Below are 15,897 nucleotides of genomic sequence, written 5' to 3' on the forward strand. Positions count from 1 at the left end.
TTGGTTTAGATCAATTTCCTTGGACTTTGGATCATATTATATATTGGAAGCTAGTGTGACAGTGTATTTTCCCCTTGTGAATAGCCATGTTTTGTTTTTAAGATTTGAAATTGAAGAGTTGAAAGTGATATGTATACATTAAAAAATTTTCATGCTAGTAGTGGGTGGTTAGGTTGCAAGGTGTGACCAATGCCGCAAATGGAATCTTCTTTGCCTTTGTTTTCCTTTTTAGATGGCTTTTACTCTTTTTCCTTTTGTTGGTTGTGGGGAAAATTAGTGCAGAAGCACATTGGAAAGAGGAGAATGTGACTACAAAATGAAAATGGGAAAAACAAGTGGCTCCAAAACGTTCTCAACTTTGAGAATTTTATCAGCAGATTTATGTTCTTGAAAGTAGATATTATCCAAGTGTTATTGTTTTTCAAGTTTCTCCATATGGCTTTTAGCTCCACAATATACAAGCATCAAATCAAATTAAAGAAGATTCTAAAAGGTTTGTAGTTTATAACTGAAGTACACTTTACTCCCTCATACTATAGTGGCAGTTCGTTCCCATCTATATTCTCTTTGTTAGGACTTTAAACCCTTTAGGCTTTTTTTTTCTGGTATAACGCACAGGTATTTGCATCCGTTTTATGATCTGCGACTAATCATGTTTGAACTCTTGCATCAACATCCGTTGGTTTAAGCCCTTTAGTTACTACTCCAAATATCTGAACAATAATCCCAGTGTACTTTGAGAGTCCATTTATCCTTTAGCGTTTCTTTTTCATATTTTTCCCGTAACTAAGAAGAAACAAACTGATGAGAATAGTGAAGTTCCTATCAAGATTGTATTCAGACCTTATTTAGTAAACTAGCTTTTCAAGAAACTCTCAAATGGTTGTAGTTAATCTCTTCAAAAGTTAACTCATATTCCTCCGAAATGAGTAAAAAAACTGCTACAAATGTTAATTTTTCCAGATCAATAAAGCAAATTCAATAGGTTAAAGGCAGTGAAGACCTCACCACAATGTGGTCACAAGATGGGTTGTTGGAACTTAATCTGCTTAAAATTTGCTTCTAGAATATAACATGTGAAGAGAAATTAAAAAAAAAAAAGTAATAAAAAACCAAGTCCCAAGTAAAATCTGCTCGAAAGAAATTCCATGGAGGTAACATATGTACAAAGAAAATACAAGATGATTGTAACTAAACTTGCTCTAACAAACATATTTATTACTTAATGTTGAAAAATCTCAAGACATGGTTGATTTTAAGGTTAACAGCTACAGGGAATGATTGAACAGTCAGAGTTGTGTCAACTAATTTCCATGAGTGACAGAACACAAATATATCAATCTATTGTCAAGACTTGTACAAGATCCAAAGCGATGCTAGATTTCTTACATTCCAAGGAAATGCAGCTAAAATGCAAACAACTCGAGGGGAAAAAAACAAAAGAAAAAAAATAAAGAAGCTCAATAGCAAATAAAATATTTAGTATATAGTATAACCGAACATAAGCTACAAAAAGGGTATATGGTAGAATTATCAGGCACGTAGAGCACTGCGCACCTAAAAGGAGGGAGGAAACTGAAAACCAAAAAGCAGAACCAATCTAGCCACAGAAGTGATTTACCCCAACCACTATTAGCAGAAACATGTGAATAGTTTCAAGAGCTTAAGGACTGAAACTCACAAGTGAAGAACTTTTTTCTTCATTGGCTGTTCAAGCACTGCAAGCTATATTTCCAGATTGCCATTTTAGATTGAATATCTTCTAAAGTGGTTAACAAATGTAAGCTTTAAACAGTGTGCAAGCTCTCCAATTTATCCAGTGATCATTGTTCCTACTCCTTCATCAGTGAGAATCTCAAGGAGTAATGAGTGCTGTACTCGTCCATCAAGTATAGTTGCAGTCCTGACACCTTGAGCTACGGACCTCACGCAGCAATCCACCTTTTGAAACATCCCACCTGCAATCTTCCCATCATTCATCATCCTCCTCGCCCCTTGGATATCTACTTCCTTCACCAAACTTCCTGGGTCACCTTGGTCCTCTAGAATTCCAGCCACATCAGTCAAAAGAATTAACTTCTCTGCTGCCAAGGCCGCAGCAACCTCACCCGCAGCTATGTCTGCATTGATGTTGTATGACTGGCCTGTCTTGTCAGCAGCTATAGAGGCAATGACTGGGATATGACCATTGTCAATGAGTTGTCGAAGCACTGTGGGGTCCACAGTGGCTATATCACCAACGAAGCCAAGCTGATCAGAATTTTGGGAAGGCCTGGCAGTCAAAAGACGGCCATCCATACCAGATAAGCCAACGGCAGAAGCCCCTGCCTTGTTGATTAAGGCAACAAGATGTTTGTTCACTTTACCCGCCAATACCATCGAAACAATTTCCATGGTTGTTGCATCAGTGACACGACTTCCATTCACAAACTTGGGCTTCAAGCCCAACCTACCAAGCCACTGGTTGATTTCAGGACCCCCACCATGGACCATGACAATGCGAAGACCAACACGAGAGAGAAGAACCAAGTCAGACATTACAGAAGCTTGAAGGGCCTCAGACTTCATGGCTGCACCTCCATATTTGACCACAATTGTCTTGCCATGGAACTTTTCTATGTAAGGCAGCGCCTCCGGAAGGATATTGACTCTTTTTTGTGCTGATATGGAACGTGTTTCAGGTACAACTACAGGTTCTGATGAAGTCTCGTGGCAGGAGCTCCGAAAACTAAGAGAAGGATTGGTATACTTTTTCCTAATCCATTTGTTGATGCCTATGCAGTTTGTTGAGGTGAGATTAGCACCAGGAGATTTGGGTGCCTTTATCAAAGCGGAGGAGAGAGGGAGGGATTTAGCAGGCAGCATTTCTTCTGCCTAACCTCCTTTTGCGTGGACTATTTGGGTCAAAGCAAGAAATCCAAACCAACCACACTCCAAGCAAAACGCAGGGAAACAGATCAATGAGATCTGCAATAATAAGAGACTCCAAATTGGAACAGCAACAATTAAAATTTTGTTTTACAACTGCAAAGCAATACAGTTACGTACAAAAAAGCACACATCGTTGTGTGAAATTTGGGACTAGAAAACAAATTTAGGATGTCAAAATCACAATCTTTATACGTCAAATTCAGAGCCTAGATTACTAATGGAGCTCCCCTTACAGGTACAAGGAGGGTGTTGGCGGGATTTTTCTCTTTATAGTTCAAATAATAATGAATTATGGTTCATGACCAAGCATCTTCCAGATTCCAAAAGGTATTATTCGTAAAAAGAAAAAAAAAACAATAAACAAAACTGCCACTGAGGTTCATGTAGCACTATAACAATTAAAGAACTGCTCAAGTGCAAATCATACAAAAAGTTCAGCAACCAGTGAAATTTAAAGCCAGTAAGAGGGTTCAGGAATTTCAAGATTGTCATGTTTTATTCTTACTAACTAATAATCATCAGGTCAATAAACTCCAAAACTGATACCATTACAGTAGAAGTTCAAATTCTCATTCTCAGAGAACAGACAAATCATTAGATAATTTCCATCATGTTGACATAATATTTTAATAAAATGGACGTAATTGCAGTCACAGGGCCAGGGATAAAGAATGGAGCGCACAAGGTTTTCTTGGAGATCATTATTACGAAAAATCAGGAATGTATCAACTTATTCTTCCTACTATACAGATTCTGAAAAGTATAGTTACAGCTCAAAAATCAGAATCATCCCAGTGTAATAACTAAGTAAAAATAATTTAATTAACTGCTGCAAATAATCAAGCACCTGCGATGCTTTAATACCTCATCTGTTGTGCTAAAGACTGCACAAATTAAACCAACAGCACCCGAAATTTACAGTTAAATCACAACAAATTATGCATATAGAGCAAAAACCCATTTACAAACATCAGCGAATAAAAAATTAGTACAAGTATATTATAGCAGTTGACTGGGGCAAATAATCAAACACCTAAGATGCATTACTACATAACCTACTTCAATAATCAGCAGCCCAATAATTGAGCCAAAAATTGCATAATTACAGCATCAGACAAAATTTTACCTTCCCCCGTAGAAATTTCAACCAACTATTAGAAGCAAAATGAGTAGAAATCCATGCACAGAAATCCCTAATATCGATGTTTTTGAGATGAAATTAAGATAAAATGAAGAAGCCCCTACGCCGCCATGTTATCTTTGTTCGCCCTTACAAGAACTATAAGTATTTTGTAATGCTCCGTCGAAAGTGCCTTACTTCCTATTTTGAAATGTCTTAAAATATTTGTCACGTTAAAAAAGTCAAAACACCCTTATGTTATCATTTAAATTTTGAATTTATGAAAATAAAATTAAAAAAATATATATAAACATCATAATTAAATCATAATTTTTAAAATATTAGATTTCCGAAACATAACTAAATAATTGAGACGGAAGGAGTATATTCAAACCTCCTGTCACGCTTTCTTATATTTCAATGCCAACTCTCAATCACGCACTTGTAAGGGCGTGAAATATACATTCATAATCTTAAATAGATTGGGAGTCCTACATACAGCATATTTGGACATGTATTAGAGGTCGAAATGGGAAAAATGATTATTTAAGGGTAGAGAATTGAATAACAGTTGTTAATTAAGAAATCAGAAAATTATAGCAAATGAGAAAGGACAGAGAGGTCCAAGGGTAAAACGGGAAAAGAAAAAATTAATTGAATCTTTAGGAAATCCAAAAAAAATATAGCGAATGAGAAAGGGCGACAAATGATTATTTAAGGGTAGGGAATTGAATAAGATGTACACATTAAGAAATCACAAAAAAGAAATTTAACAAATGAGAAAGGATGGACGAATCAGAGGATAAAATGGAGACAAATGAGAGGGATAGACAAATCTAAAGGTAGAATGGTAAAAATAATTGGAAATGATAAAAAATTAAGGAATCCAAAAAATATAGCAAATGAGAAAGGGAACCAGACCAGATGATTATTCAAGGGTAGGGAATTGAATAACATGTCCGTTAATAAATAACAAAAAGAGATGATTTTAGAAACCTCCATTAAGGTTTCTAATAGTTTCACTTAACACTATTAAATTTTTAAAAATCTCACTTAACTCCCCAGATTTAAACTTTGTGTAACATTTGAAACTCATTTCGAAATATAATATTAAAAAATTCATTTTGGGAGAGTGAATACAATCTGATTCCAAGTTGGCCCTTTTCTTATGATTTCTTAATTATCATAATATGCCAAATTTATTACTTAACTTTTGCAAATTGATCAATGTCTCGTTAACAATTTTTGTGTCACTGCTTCAGATAAAATAGGTTAAATTACCTAAAATTATGAATGATTTATATTACTCTTAAAAATGACTTGCAATAATTTATAACCATGAGAATATCTTTTTGGACTAACTTAAAAATAATAAAAAACAAGTTTATATATAAAATTTAGCATGTTGTATCTTTTTAGTTATCAAGCCATCGATTTAGAAAAAATTAAAAAATGTGTAAATGATTTATTAATTAACTCAAAACACTTTGATAAAATGAGAGGAGACAGACAAATTCAAGGGTAAAACGGTAAAAAAAAAATTGGGTTATAGATCCACCGAAGCGGGAAGCCTTAACCGGATGTGTTGGTAACAGTTAAGGCCCGAAGGCCGTTCCCGTCCCTGTCGGGGGAGATGCCAACCATCTCTCCTTCTTATGAACACGGCCAACGGTGGCGACCACTAGAAATTACAACGCGCTTAAAGCTTATCCAACAGGCCGATGTGGGACAAGTTTCGGATACGGCAATCCCAAAAGAAAATGGATACTGAAAAACAAAAAGTCGTTGTGGTAAATCAAAGTACAGAAAAATTTTCGTGATTTCAAAACGTACAATATGATGTCTCATATTTTGAACTAATTTGTGAAAATGATTATTAATTTTAGCGGATTCCGTCACCTTTATGAAATCATGAAATTTTTCTATGTATTAGATTTGTCACGAGTGATTTTTTTATCTTTTGATCCAAAGAAAATCGATTTGCTTCGTACTATCCCTGTGCACTTAAACACGCTTGTCATTATTGGCGTATAAGAACCCATCTTTTTGGACGCTTGACCATTTTATACAGTTTCATTGGGCTAATATTTCACGTTTTAAACAATGATACCTACGTGAATATAAATAATATATAGGGAACGAATTACATGTGAATGAAAAAGTTTCATATTAACCTGAGAAAGAACTGAATTGTAATCATGACTTACAAAAACTCCAAAATTTCATTGCTTTATTTACCCAAAAAAAAAACAAGTAGAAATTTTAGGGCTCTGGTTCCCATAAGTAATACATGAACTTTTAAAGAAACATATGAATGCTATAAATCCTTTGTGTAGTACCCGAGATCATCTTCGAGATGATCCCTTGTTTCCGTAGACTTTCCAATCTCATCAAGTTAACTTATAACTTAGGTCTCGGTAGCCAGGTATCTCTAAGACCAAGAAGTGATTGACATGACATTTCGCAAGTTATTGCAGGTATTTATAGTTACCCCCTTTCCATCGATTTCGAAGGTAATTGCAATCCTGTGACCTTAACCGGGGCTTAATTCCCGAGCTTTGTTTCTTATTTCGTGCAGGAAGCTTGTAACAATGATTGCCGATCTACACAGATCTCGGGAATCCTGATTACGATTCTACACTATGCTTTTGTAAGTTACGTAATCTTGGTTCCTAATTTTCATGGTTATTCAATCTCCTTCTCCCTATATATTATTAGTACTTCCACCCTTTACTTTCAGGTAGGGATGTATTCGAGCCAAGTCGAGCTCAAATAGTGCTATACTCGAGCTCGACTCGACCTATATGTACCTAGACTCGAGTTCGGCTCGAGCTCGACCAAGTTTAAAAATCGTAACTCGAGGCTTGACTCTAGAAAATTCTTTTAAACTCGAGAGTCGACTCGATAAGGCTCGACCTTTAGTCAAGCCTTATCAAGTCGAACATAATCAAGCTTTTTGAGCTTTAGTCTCTTAATGCAAGTGATCTAGGGACTTTAGAGGAATTATATAAAGTGGGATGAAGTTTGTGGAGTTTAGTGGAATTATACCGAGTGTGTTTTGTTTTAAAGGCATTTCTAACAAATTACACACAACAATTCTAGTGATGCTTGTTTAACTCTCCATATCAAGTCATTAAATCCAGGCTACTACGAAATACTCAAATTGTTCTTCCTTCTTTCTTTTTAACATCCAGGATTGACAGGTTACGCCTTATATCTATACAATTTTTATTTTGGGGTTTTAGAAATCTGCTCTTAGAAGTTAGAATTTATTCTTTAGCACAAAGAGAGCAATAATTAGATTCTAGAGCCATGTGAAGATGATGGAGTGTGTTTTCAAATTTTTTTTTTTTTTTGAAAAAAAGGGTTGTGAGCAATTTCCTTCTGATTGAACCACTTTTGACAAAGGTTGCCAATTCAGTTGAAGTCCAATTTAGTAGAACCGTGTCCTACTTTAGCCAATTGCGTGGCATTTTTACGAAAAATTCCACACAGCATACCATTCAAATGCGGAAGGCAAAAAAGAGGCAAAAAAATTCCACACAGCTTTCGTATTCATTGTTACACTTACGCATGCCTAATAAAAAAGGCCAAAAAAGACAAAAAAGGAAAACAAATTAAAGCAGAAGTGTTTCATCAGATCTAGATGGCGATGGAGGCTGACAGGAAAACAAATTTAATATGCTTCTGGATTTACTCCCAGACCCAGTAATCAATCATACTACTACTTCCCATTCCCCGTCCCCAGTCCCCACACCCATAGTGCCATAGAGAGAGAGAGGGAAGCAAAGATGAATGAAGGGGGAAATGGAAATAGAACTGGAAATGCACATTAGAGCAGAGGCAGACATACCAGTAACCAGAAAAGCGATGGCGATGGAGGCTGACAGATGCGGCGAGCAACGGCTTGAGAGTAACGGAGGTAGGGTTTAGAAGTCACTCGTTCGAACAGAGAAGAAGGGAGGAAGAGAAACTAAAGTCTGAAGCTTTTCTTTGCTTTTTCCCAGCATTTTTTCTTTTTAGATCTTTTACAATTATGTTATTACTTTTTTGCCCAAAGTAGCTCGAGACTCGGTTCGAACTCGATTTGATCGAGTTCAAGCCAAGTCATTGACCGAGTTACTCGCAAGCTATTTGATATTGGCTCGACTTGCATACATCCCTACTTTCAGGCACTCAGATGTGAATCTCTAAAATCCAAAGCGATTAGAAAGAAGTTATTGGCCAGAAGTCACGGGCCATGGAGTTGGACGAAGCAGGGGACGGGGCTGTGCTCCTCAAAAGATGTCTTTAAAGGTTATTCTGCTTCATCAAGCTACCAAGCGCCGGCAGATGATCCGTCCAGGAACGCCACCAGGTGCCCGAGAAGGTGATGAAATACAGGGATGTAATTGCAGACTGTTCTAATAAGCAGAAGGCTGGGGCCTCAAGAAATGTTACAGGTTCATTATCAACCTACAGAAAACCAATAGATAATCAATCTTGGAATGATGTAAAGTGGATGCACAGGTTCGAGTAAGGAGTCGAAATGCAGCTTGGCCTTGGAGCTGATAAAGGCTCGCAAAGAAAAATTATCATTTGGCGCCTCAAAATGCAATAGATACAAGGAAGTTCTTGCTGGCTGACCTAGGGAAGAAAAGGGGAACCTAATGCTTAGATTTGAAGATTGCCAGCTGAATCATGTCTTGGCAACAGGAGACAACAAGTTTCGATGAGTTTTACTTTGTTCCACTCTCCCCCTCCCCCATTTTAATGAAGATGAAAGGGAATTCATTTTCACCAATTCTTTTGTAACTCACCTCATTTTATTTGTTGAATTCTGCGTAAGCAATGAATAGAATCCAGCCACACAAGGTAATCAACTCATCTTCAATGAACTGTTGAGGCAATAGATGAACTACCAGAGACATCTCTATAACGGCTTCACTCATTTCAATATTGCACTTTGACTTCTTCCTGTTCCTTTAAAAAAAAATTGCCATTCAACTGAAAAGAATTGAAATAAATCGAGGAAAGACCAGAATAAGCAAATTCAAATTCCCAGGAGAGTTGTTTAGTAGTAAAAGGCTTGTGCGTCTGACAAAGAATTAGTACAGCAGCGTTTCTATACTGAAATGAGACCAGAACAAGTACAGCAGCGTTTCTAGATATTGGAACAGTATTCCTGAACTTGCAATCTTGTGTTGTTTTTTGAAGCTTCCTTGCAGGGCGCCTATGCTAGAACATGAATCCACAGGCATATCGGGGTAATTGAGTCCAGTTCAACTACAGGCAGCCTAACCCTCCCTGTGAGCTGCCATCTGCCAAATTGTATCACAAACAAGCAAAAGAAGTGTACCAAACCTAAGCAAAGAAGACTGAATATTGATTTGTCAACTTACCATCTAACATTGCAGCTGATCTTCAATGCGAAAGGCACATGAAATCTTCTCCATTCCCGTAAAAGCACTATAGCCACTGGGCAGGCCAAATTAGTGCACTGCATATTCTCATCCATGGGAGTGATGATTTGACTGGGAACTGTGGCAAGAGACTTTATTAAAACTCATCGATAACTATTTAAAATACTATAGTGGATAACTATTTAAAGAACAGGTAATTGGTGTCATAAAAGGCAAAACATAGCCAACCTCATTCTGGCTATCAACCCGTAACTCAGAACTACTTTATCCACATTTGAGATGCCAAATGAAGCCAATTTTAAACCAAGTCTTGATATGATAGAAAAACTCATCCAATCAGCTGTGGTGTGGCAGACTGAAAGTAAGCTTTCGGATTGTCATAGCTGGTTTGTACTCTACTAGTCATTTATGTCAAAGGAGAAGGTATATGATTTCAGGAGAACAGGCAGACTTAATCAAGGAAGAATGTTATCCATTAGCCTGAAAAGCTGGAGCAACAGTATTCATTATAGAAGCTTTAAATTCAAGAACGATCCACTGACAAGAGGAATGCAGCTGAGTTAATATTTTTTTCACACTCAGGAAATGGCAGCTTCACAACTGAGATCTTGGCAGACAACCCATCATAATGACATCAACATATAGAAACCTGGTCACCAACATTGAGATGATTTACAAACAAAGCTATAAATCACTAAGACAGTTCAATGGTGATTTAGAAATGAAACCACTTATTGCTGGCTTTTATCTCTCCACTTTCTGAATTTCCAAAAAGTCATGCTCATGAAACTCATCAAAGGACATCCGGGTCTCTGCATAGACAGAATACAAAGGAATACTAAAAACTGCAGGTATAACCAAATTTCAGCGTTGCTCTCTGAAAAGAAAGGAAAATCATGAAATCCTAATCAAGGTAGGATCCAAACCTGGATTGACAGACAACAGTCTAGAACATAAATCAACACAGGTCGGATGCAACTCAGAAAGAACCAGCTGAGAAAAGGGAAGATATGAAGATTCCTTGATATTCTGCAAAAGCTGCATCATCCAAATATAATTGGTGCACGAGGAGCTACTGAGACGGCTATTCAATTTAGATAAAGGAGTTACCTGAACACTAGTCCTACCATGAAAAGGAGGGTAGCCATTAAGAAGTTCAAAAAGAATTGCACCAATGCTCCACATGTCAACCTATGAAGAAAGCTTAAATCAAATCACGTGTCTCAATCTGTACTCATGATTGTATGAGTTCTCGATAGTTCTATTGGATATGCTGGCAACATCTCTCTAGCACATTTAAAATAGTAGTAGAAAGATCTCCAACCTTTTCATCATATTTTTGAAATTGAAGAATTTCTGGAGCCATGTATAATGGAGACCCACAGACTGTCTCAGCAAAGGTATCAGGGTGCAAAATTCTGTCAACAGGAAAAGGCATTGAGATCATTACAAACAATTTTATTACATTGTCCTCCTGTCAAATGAAAATTCAAAAGCTATTACGTGTTAGTCAACTATTACCTTGAGAGTCCAAAATCAGCAATTTTCAGCAGAGCATCACCATCAGAGCTTGACAACAGAATGTTCTAAGCCAAAGAAAACAACACCCAAAAAAAAAATTTGTATCAGAAAGTCAAAATTTCTGATAGGAAATATGATGAAAATTTTAGCCTTCAATGTTAAGAGGAAAAAACAGAGGAAATAATCCATTCCATCCTATTGAGAAAGATTACTGAAGGAAAGACAAAAGCAACAAGAGATAGCACAAGTTTTTGAAATTGGGAAAGACTCGTCATAGTGTGCTGACACCGGCAACCAAATTAATACAAGTGATCACCTTATACCATATGCAAAGCTTTTCCCTCATCAGTGACTAACATACTTTGTGTTCACCTAACTGTCTAATAGCTATAAGAACATGCTCAGATATGCAACTATGGGCGTATTAGGCATGCTTTCTTTATAACATTCTTTATAAATGGAAGATGCCAAACCAGAAAGACTTTCATGCATTAGATGTTTTTACTATGTAAGTTCAGAGCCTGCTTTGCTTGAGGTATTTGAGATTCTAAACTTCCAAATTTTAGAAACAGAACAGCATAATTAGCATTATTTCAATTGTTTATTTATGACAACATAGTTTCATGCTAAATGAACATATGTCGTCAAAGGATTGGACAGTGAGAGAGACCACTCTCCTATGATGCAGCATTTCGTAGATAAAACAAGTATAAATGTACTCGTGGCTGCACTGTGAGGGAAGCTTATAGATACCTTAACCAAAATAGGTAAAAAATTCATACCTCTGGCTTCAAGTCACGGTGGATGATTAGGTGTGAATGCAGCACCTCTAATCCAGCAGCTGGAACAAAATTATTAAATGAGGCAAATAGTGTAGTTGCTGAAAATGAAGAAGTCTGATGCCATTTTCTGAGTGAAACATTACCAATCTGTTGCATGAATCTTTTAGCTATGCATTCTTGCACTCTACCATGATTCCGGACATAAGCACCGAGATTGCCCCCAGCACAAAACTCCAGGATGAGAAAAATGCTGCCTTCAGCCTGAAAGACGTCCATTGACTGTCCTTGAGAAGGTGATTAGAAGGAAATTGCAAATCACTTTCTTGGAGTTCACTTTTTTTGTGGAAGAAAAGAAATGAAAATTTCATTATCACCATGATACTGGAAGACTGCCATATCCAACTTTCAAGCTCTTGAAATCCTGAGCAATGAAAGATCCTACACTAACATGTTTTCAATTTAATCTTAAATGCTTTCATCTAAATTGCATTTGACTGGAAACAGTCTATGTCCTAGATTTCCCTAATTCTGAGTATTAAATGACACAAAAATGATTGTCTTAGATAGTTGTAGAATGAGTGCTATGATGGAAGAGTCCAAATTCTCATACACAATATAGCTACATCAATAGTAAATAAATCAAGCCACATCCATTGAGATAAATGTGCCAGCGAGTTGACTTACAGACATATTATGTCATCCAATCAAGCAATAACAATTTCATAGTACTAATTAAGTGGACGTGAGAGCCAACCTAGCTCATAAAAGTCATGACATAAAGCTACCAAGGTGATGGCCAGCATGATTACTTAAATAATGTAATAAGAGCTATATTTTCATCAACAACAAAACCAGAATCTCAACCCTTACCACACATTATCACATCAAAGGAGTAGTCCATCATCACACTCAATTTCAAGAGCTAATAGACCCAAATGTATATCCAAAAAATAAATAATATAAAAAAGCTGTCAGCTTAAATTTCAGAGCATATCGGTTAAAACAGGGGATTTTGGTTATCGGGTGAAAAATTAAACTCAAAGTCTCAGTCAGCTGTGAGTGCACAAACGGCACAGATGAACAACTATGACAATTTGATTTGGCAACCGAAAAAATTGTTCCGTAGATTGTCACTAATTTTTTGTAGCAATCAGCTAAATCCAGTGGCAGCATAGTTTGAGAAGGAGAGTGTGCTGGTGTCATGCAACGGTAATAGAAGCAATTGTCATGAACCATGATGAACATGGTGTCACATCCCAAAACAGAACGCTAAAATTAGTTAATGATGCCAAAAAATTTTATCGTAATACAATCTAGTCAGATTGAAATTACTTTGGTGACATGCAACAAGGAACAAGAATTATAAAAAAAGAAGTTAACCAACAAAGCAAATTAAACAGGAACCTAGCATCACAAATGTGTCAAATTTTCTACTTTCCTACTTTTCAGACAAATAATCTGTTATTTCTTGCTATTTCTTCTTAGGAATCCTTCTGCAATTCTGTTTATCAACAATTCACCGATGGTTGAGCAATTTTGAACTCACCTATCTGTAAAACTTTAAGGCCATGTTATGGAGTACTCCAACTTTAAGTTTAGATGCCAAAAATGAAAGTCAGAGAATTAAATGGGACTTCCTACACTCTGGGATTAAAATTAGTATAAACTAAGCAAACTTCAGCTACATTTCAGCTTACAGCAGAGCAGATTCCATACACTTGACAAGAAATCACAAGCATAATTTATTCGACGATTAATCCCACACACATAAAACATCTACACCATCAAACTTGGAGTCGTTATATTAATTTAATATTATACAATTATCCAATTTCACGATCAATCAAAGTAATCTCAAAATAAAGCAAATTGGTCTGATCAAAGGGCCATAGTGACTTAGAAAAATGAGCAGAACGCAGCAAACATAAAAAACATCTAGAAGACGAATGATACAGGGTGAGTAACAGAGGATAAGAATTTGAATTCAGAGTTAATTTCAATATACAAAGCAAAATGGCGGTGTTAAAAAGAAAAAAAAAAAGCCATAACACTCGAGACACTGTACAAATTATAAGAAAAAACAGAAACCATTTGAGCAAACCTCCAAAGAACCGAGAAAATGAATAATATAAGGTGATTATCAGAGGGGAAAAAAGTTGATTTCACAATGGATTTCAATACAAAGCAAAATGGGCTCTTCAAAAGAAGGCTATGAAACTCAAGAACTGATCACAATTACAAGAAAATGAGCAGAACCCATTTGAACAAACCTCGAAAACACCGAGAAGACGGATGATATTTGGGTGATTAACAGAGGATAAGAAGTTGACTTCGCAGTCCAAGCAGTTCTTGAGGCTGCGGGTAAGCTTTGAGAGTTGGATTTGCTTTAAAGCAACTATTTGCCCGCTTTCTCTGTGCCTCGCCTTCCACACCCTCGACACTGATCCTCTGCTGCCTTCGCTAAGTAGGGATTTCAAAACGTAGTCTTGAATTCTTCCCAGTTCGTTTGAGTCCGACGAATGTTTCTCCTCTATCTCATCAGTCTCCATTGCTCTCGAGATTTTACGTCTTTTAGCTTTCGGGTGCTGGGTTCTTGGTCCCTCTAGAAGCCGCTGGTGGATGTGCAATTTTAAATCGAATTCTATAGTTTCGGTTTTAATAATTGTAGTTAAGTTCAAGGGCTAAATTACAAAAACTCAGCCTCAGGTATATGGCCAATTTTACACACTATATTCTCACATTATTTTTTTCTTACTTTATCCTAAAATCATTAGTCTAACTCTAACTGTTATATAATGGCAATGTCAACAAAAAAAAAATTATTACCTCTAAAGATTAATTAGTATAAATGCCCTTAAGATATGGCGTGTTTCCTATTAAAAAAAGATATAACGTATTTTGCATTTTATCTCCTAACATCATTTTTTCTCTTTTTTTTTTGTATCATAAACTCTCCAATGTTTTATAACATCAGGACAAATTATGTCTAAAAAAATATCATTATTCCAAACATAATAATGAAATATAATATATTTATGGTTATAGGTCTAATTTGTCTGAATGATTCATTAGCAGAGAATGATTTGTTGAACTCAATATGCAACTCTTAATTACTATTTATTTTCATTTGTACTCTAAATTACTAAGCTGTAAATTGGTTATGTTAATGTACATAAGTATTATCTATACTACATATAAAGTTTGAGAAAAGGATGTGGGGTTAACATTTATTTTTATTTTATGAACTTCCTTTCTACTACATGTATAGATTACTTTTATTTTAACTACCTATAATTACCCATGACTATTTTTACTTTTAATTATTTAAATATATGTTTTCAACATCACTATCCTTTCTTCAGTAATAAAAATTTTAATTAAAATATGTGACCATAAATATTATGTATTTTTTTAGTGCGCACATATTGGGTATGTATTGAGCACTAGTAACTTATAATTTGGGAGTACAAACTGCTAATCAATTATAGTTTGATGGTTTATAAAGCAATTAACACTTTTCATGAGAGTTGTTTTGGTTTCTAAAAGGGGTTCACCATAGAATTCATAATTCTTCATAAAAAAGAAAAGAAATTATTAGTAGAGAGTGCATAATTTTGATATGTTATTAGGGATATTTGTATTTATTTTTCTATAAAATATGCTATAGTCCTGAAAAAATGTACATTCTACGGAGAAATTAATTCAAGTATCCTTTATAATAAATTGTAATATAATCCTTTTTAGACATTCTTCCTCACTGTTGATTGACACAACTTTTCGTCATTCTGAATGCATTTTAGTAATGAATTTGGCACGGGATAATTTCACAAATCTTGGGATTTATGACAATTGCGCAAAACTACCAATGAGTTTGAAAAATTACACTCAACTCCCGGAATTAGCATTGCTTGAAAGTTGAAAATAATAATAATTCGAACGGACAAGTTTTAGAAACAAAGCGTAGCCTGTCCCATTCTAATCAGGAATCGAAGAACGCGAGATTATTAGGCATTTTCCTAAACATTTTCTGATTAGCATCACCTTTCCAAAACAAGAATGAATCTCCTTTCACACCAGGACCAAGTTTAGAAATTGCATTGATCTTCTTCTATATATATAGTAACTACATTGTCGTTTGCAT

The 15,897-nt window shown here is 35.8% G+C and overlaps 2 protein-coding genes, 1 long non-coding RNA gene and 1 other non-coding gene across 5 annotated transcripts; 1 reads left to right on the top strand and 3 right to left on the bottom strand.

Annotated features, from left to right (window-relative positions):
* Positions 1–1,464: 1,464 nt before the first annotated feature.
* LOC113698763 (uncharacterized) lies at positions 1,465–4,372 on the bottom strand. The gene is made up of 2 exons (XM_027218698.2): positions 4,058–4,372; positions 1,465–2,967 (listed from the first exon to the last, which is right to left on the bottom strand). The coding sequence occupies exon 2, from the start codon at positions 2,863–2,865 to the stop codon at positions 1,813–1,815; it is 1,053 nt and encodes a 350-aa protein (XP_027074499.1). The 5' UTR covers positions 2,866–2,967; positions 4,058–4,372; the 3' UTR covers positions 1,465–1,812.
* A 1,213-nt stretch (positions 4,373–5,585) lies between these two features.
* Positions 5,586–5,714, bottom strand: LOC113700282 (U6atac minor spliceosomal RNA). The gene has a single exon (XR_003450624.1). It is a non-coding gene; the product is annotated as a U6atac minor spliceosomal RNA (small nuclear RNA).
* A 1,746-nt stretch (positions 5,715–7,460) lies between these two features.
* Positions 7,461–8,834, top strand: LOC113698766 (uncharacterized). The gene is made up of 2 exons (XR_003450293.2): positions 7,461–8,029; positions 8,224–8,834. It is a non-coding gene; the product is annotated as an uncharacterized lncRNA (long non-coding RNA).
* Positions 8,835–9,074: 240 nt separating this feature from the next.
* Positions 9,075–14,384, bottom strand: LOC113698765 (serine/threonine-protein kinase ATG1t). 2 transcript variants are annotated; one of them, XM_027218707.2, is made up of 11 exons: positions 14,027–14,384; positions 11,900–12,017; positions 11,757–11,815; positions 10,975–11,039; positions 10,778–10,871; positions 10,564–10,644; positions 10,380–10,491; positions 10,185–10,265; positions 9,682–10,102; positions 9,433–9,571; positions 9,075–9,351 (listed from the first exon to the last, which is right to left on the bottom strand). In XM_027218707.2, exons 1-8 carry the CDS (start codon positions 14,303–14,305, stop codon positions 10,198–10,200), a joined length of 876 nt encoding a protein of 291 aa, XP_027074508.1. In that variant the 5' UTR covers positions 14,306–14,384; the 3' UTR covers positions 9,075–9,351; positions 9,433–9,571; positions 9,682–10,102; positions 10,185–10,197. The 2 variants fall into 2 exon arrangements, with proteins under 2 accessions (XP_027074508.1, XP_027074507.1); XM_027218706.2 differs by having other exon boundaries at positions 9,682–10,265.
* Between the last annotated feature and the right edge of the window lie 1,513 nt (positions 14,385–15,897).

Source organism: Coffea arabica, chromosome 7c (assembly GCF_036785885.1).
Source record: "Coffea arabica cultivar ET-39 chromosome 7c, Coffea Arabica ET-39 HiFi, whole genome shotgun sequence".
Classification (NCBI taxonomy): domain Eukaryota; kingdom Viridiplantae; phylum Streptophyta; class Magnoliopsida; order Gentianales; family Rubiaceae; genus Coffea; species Coffea arabica.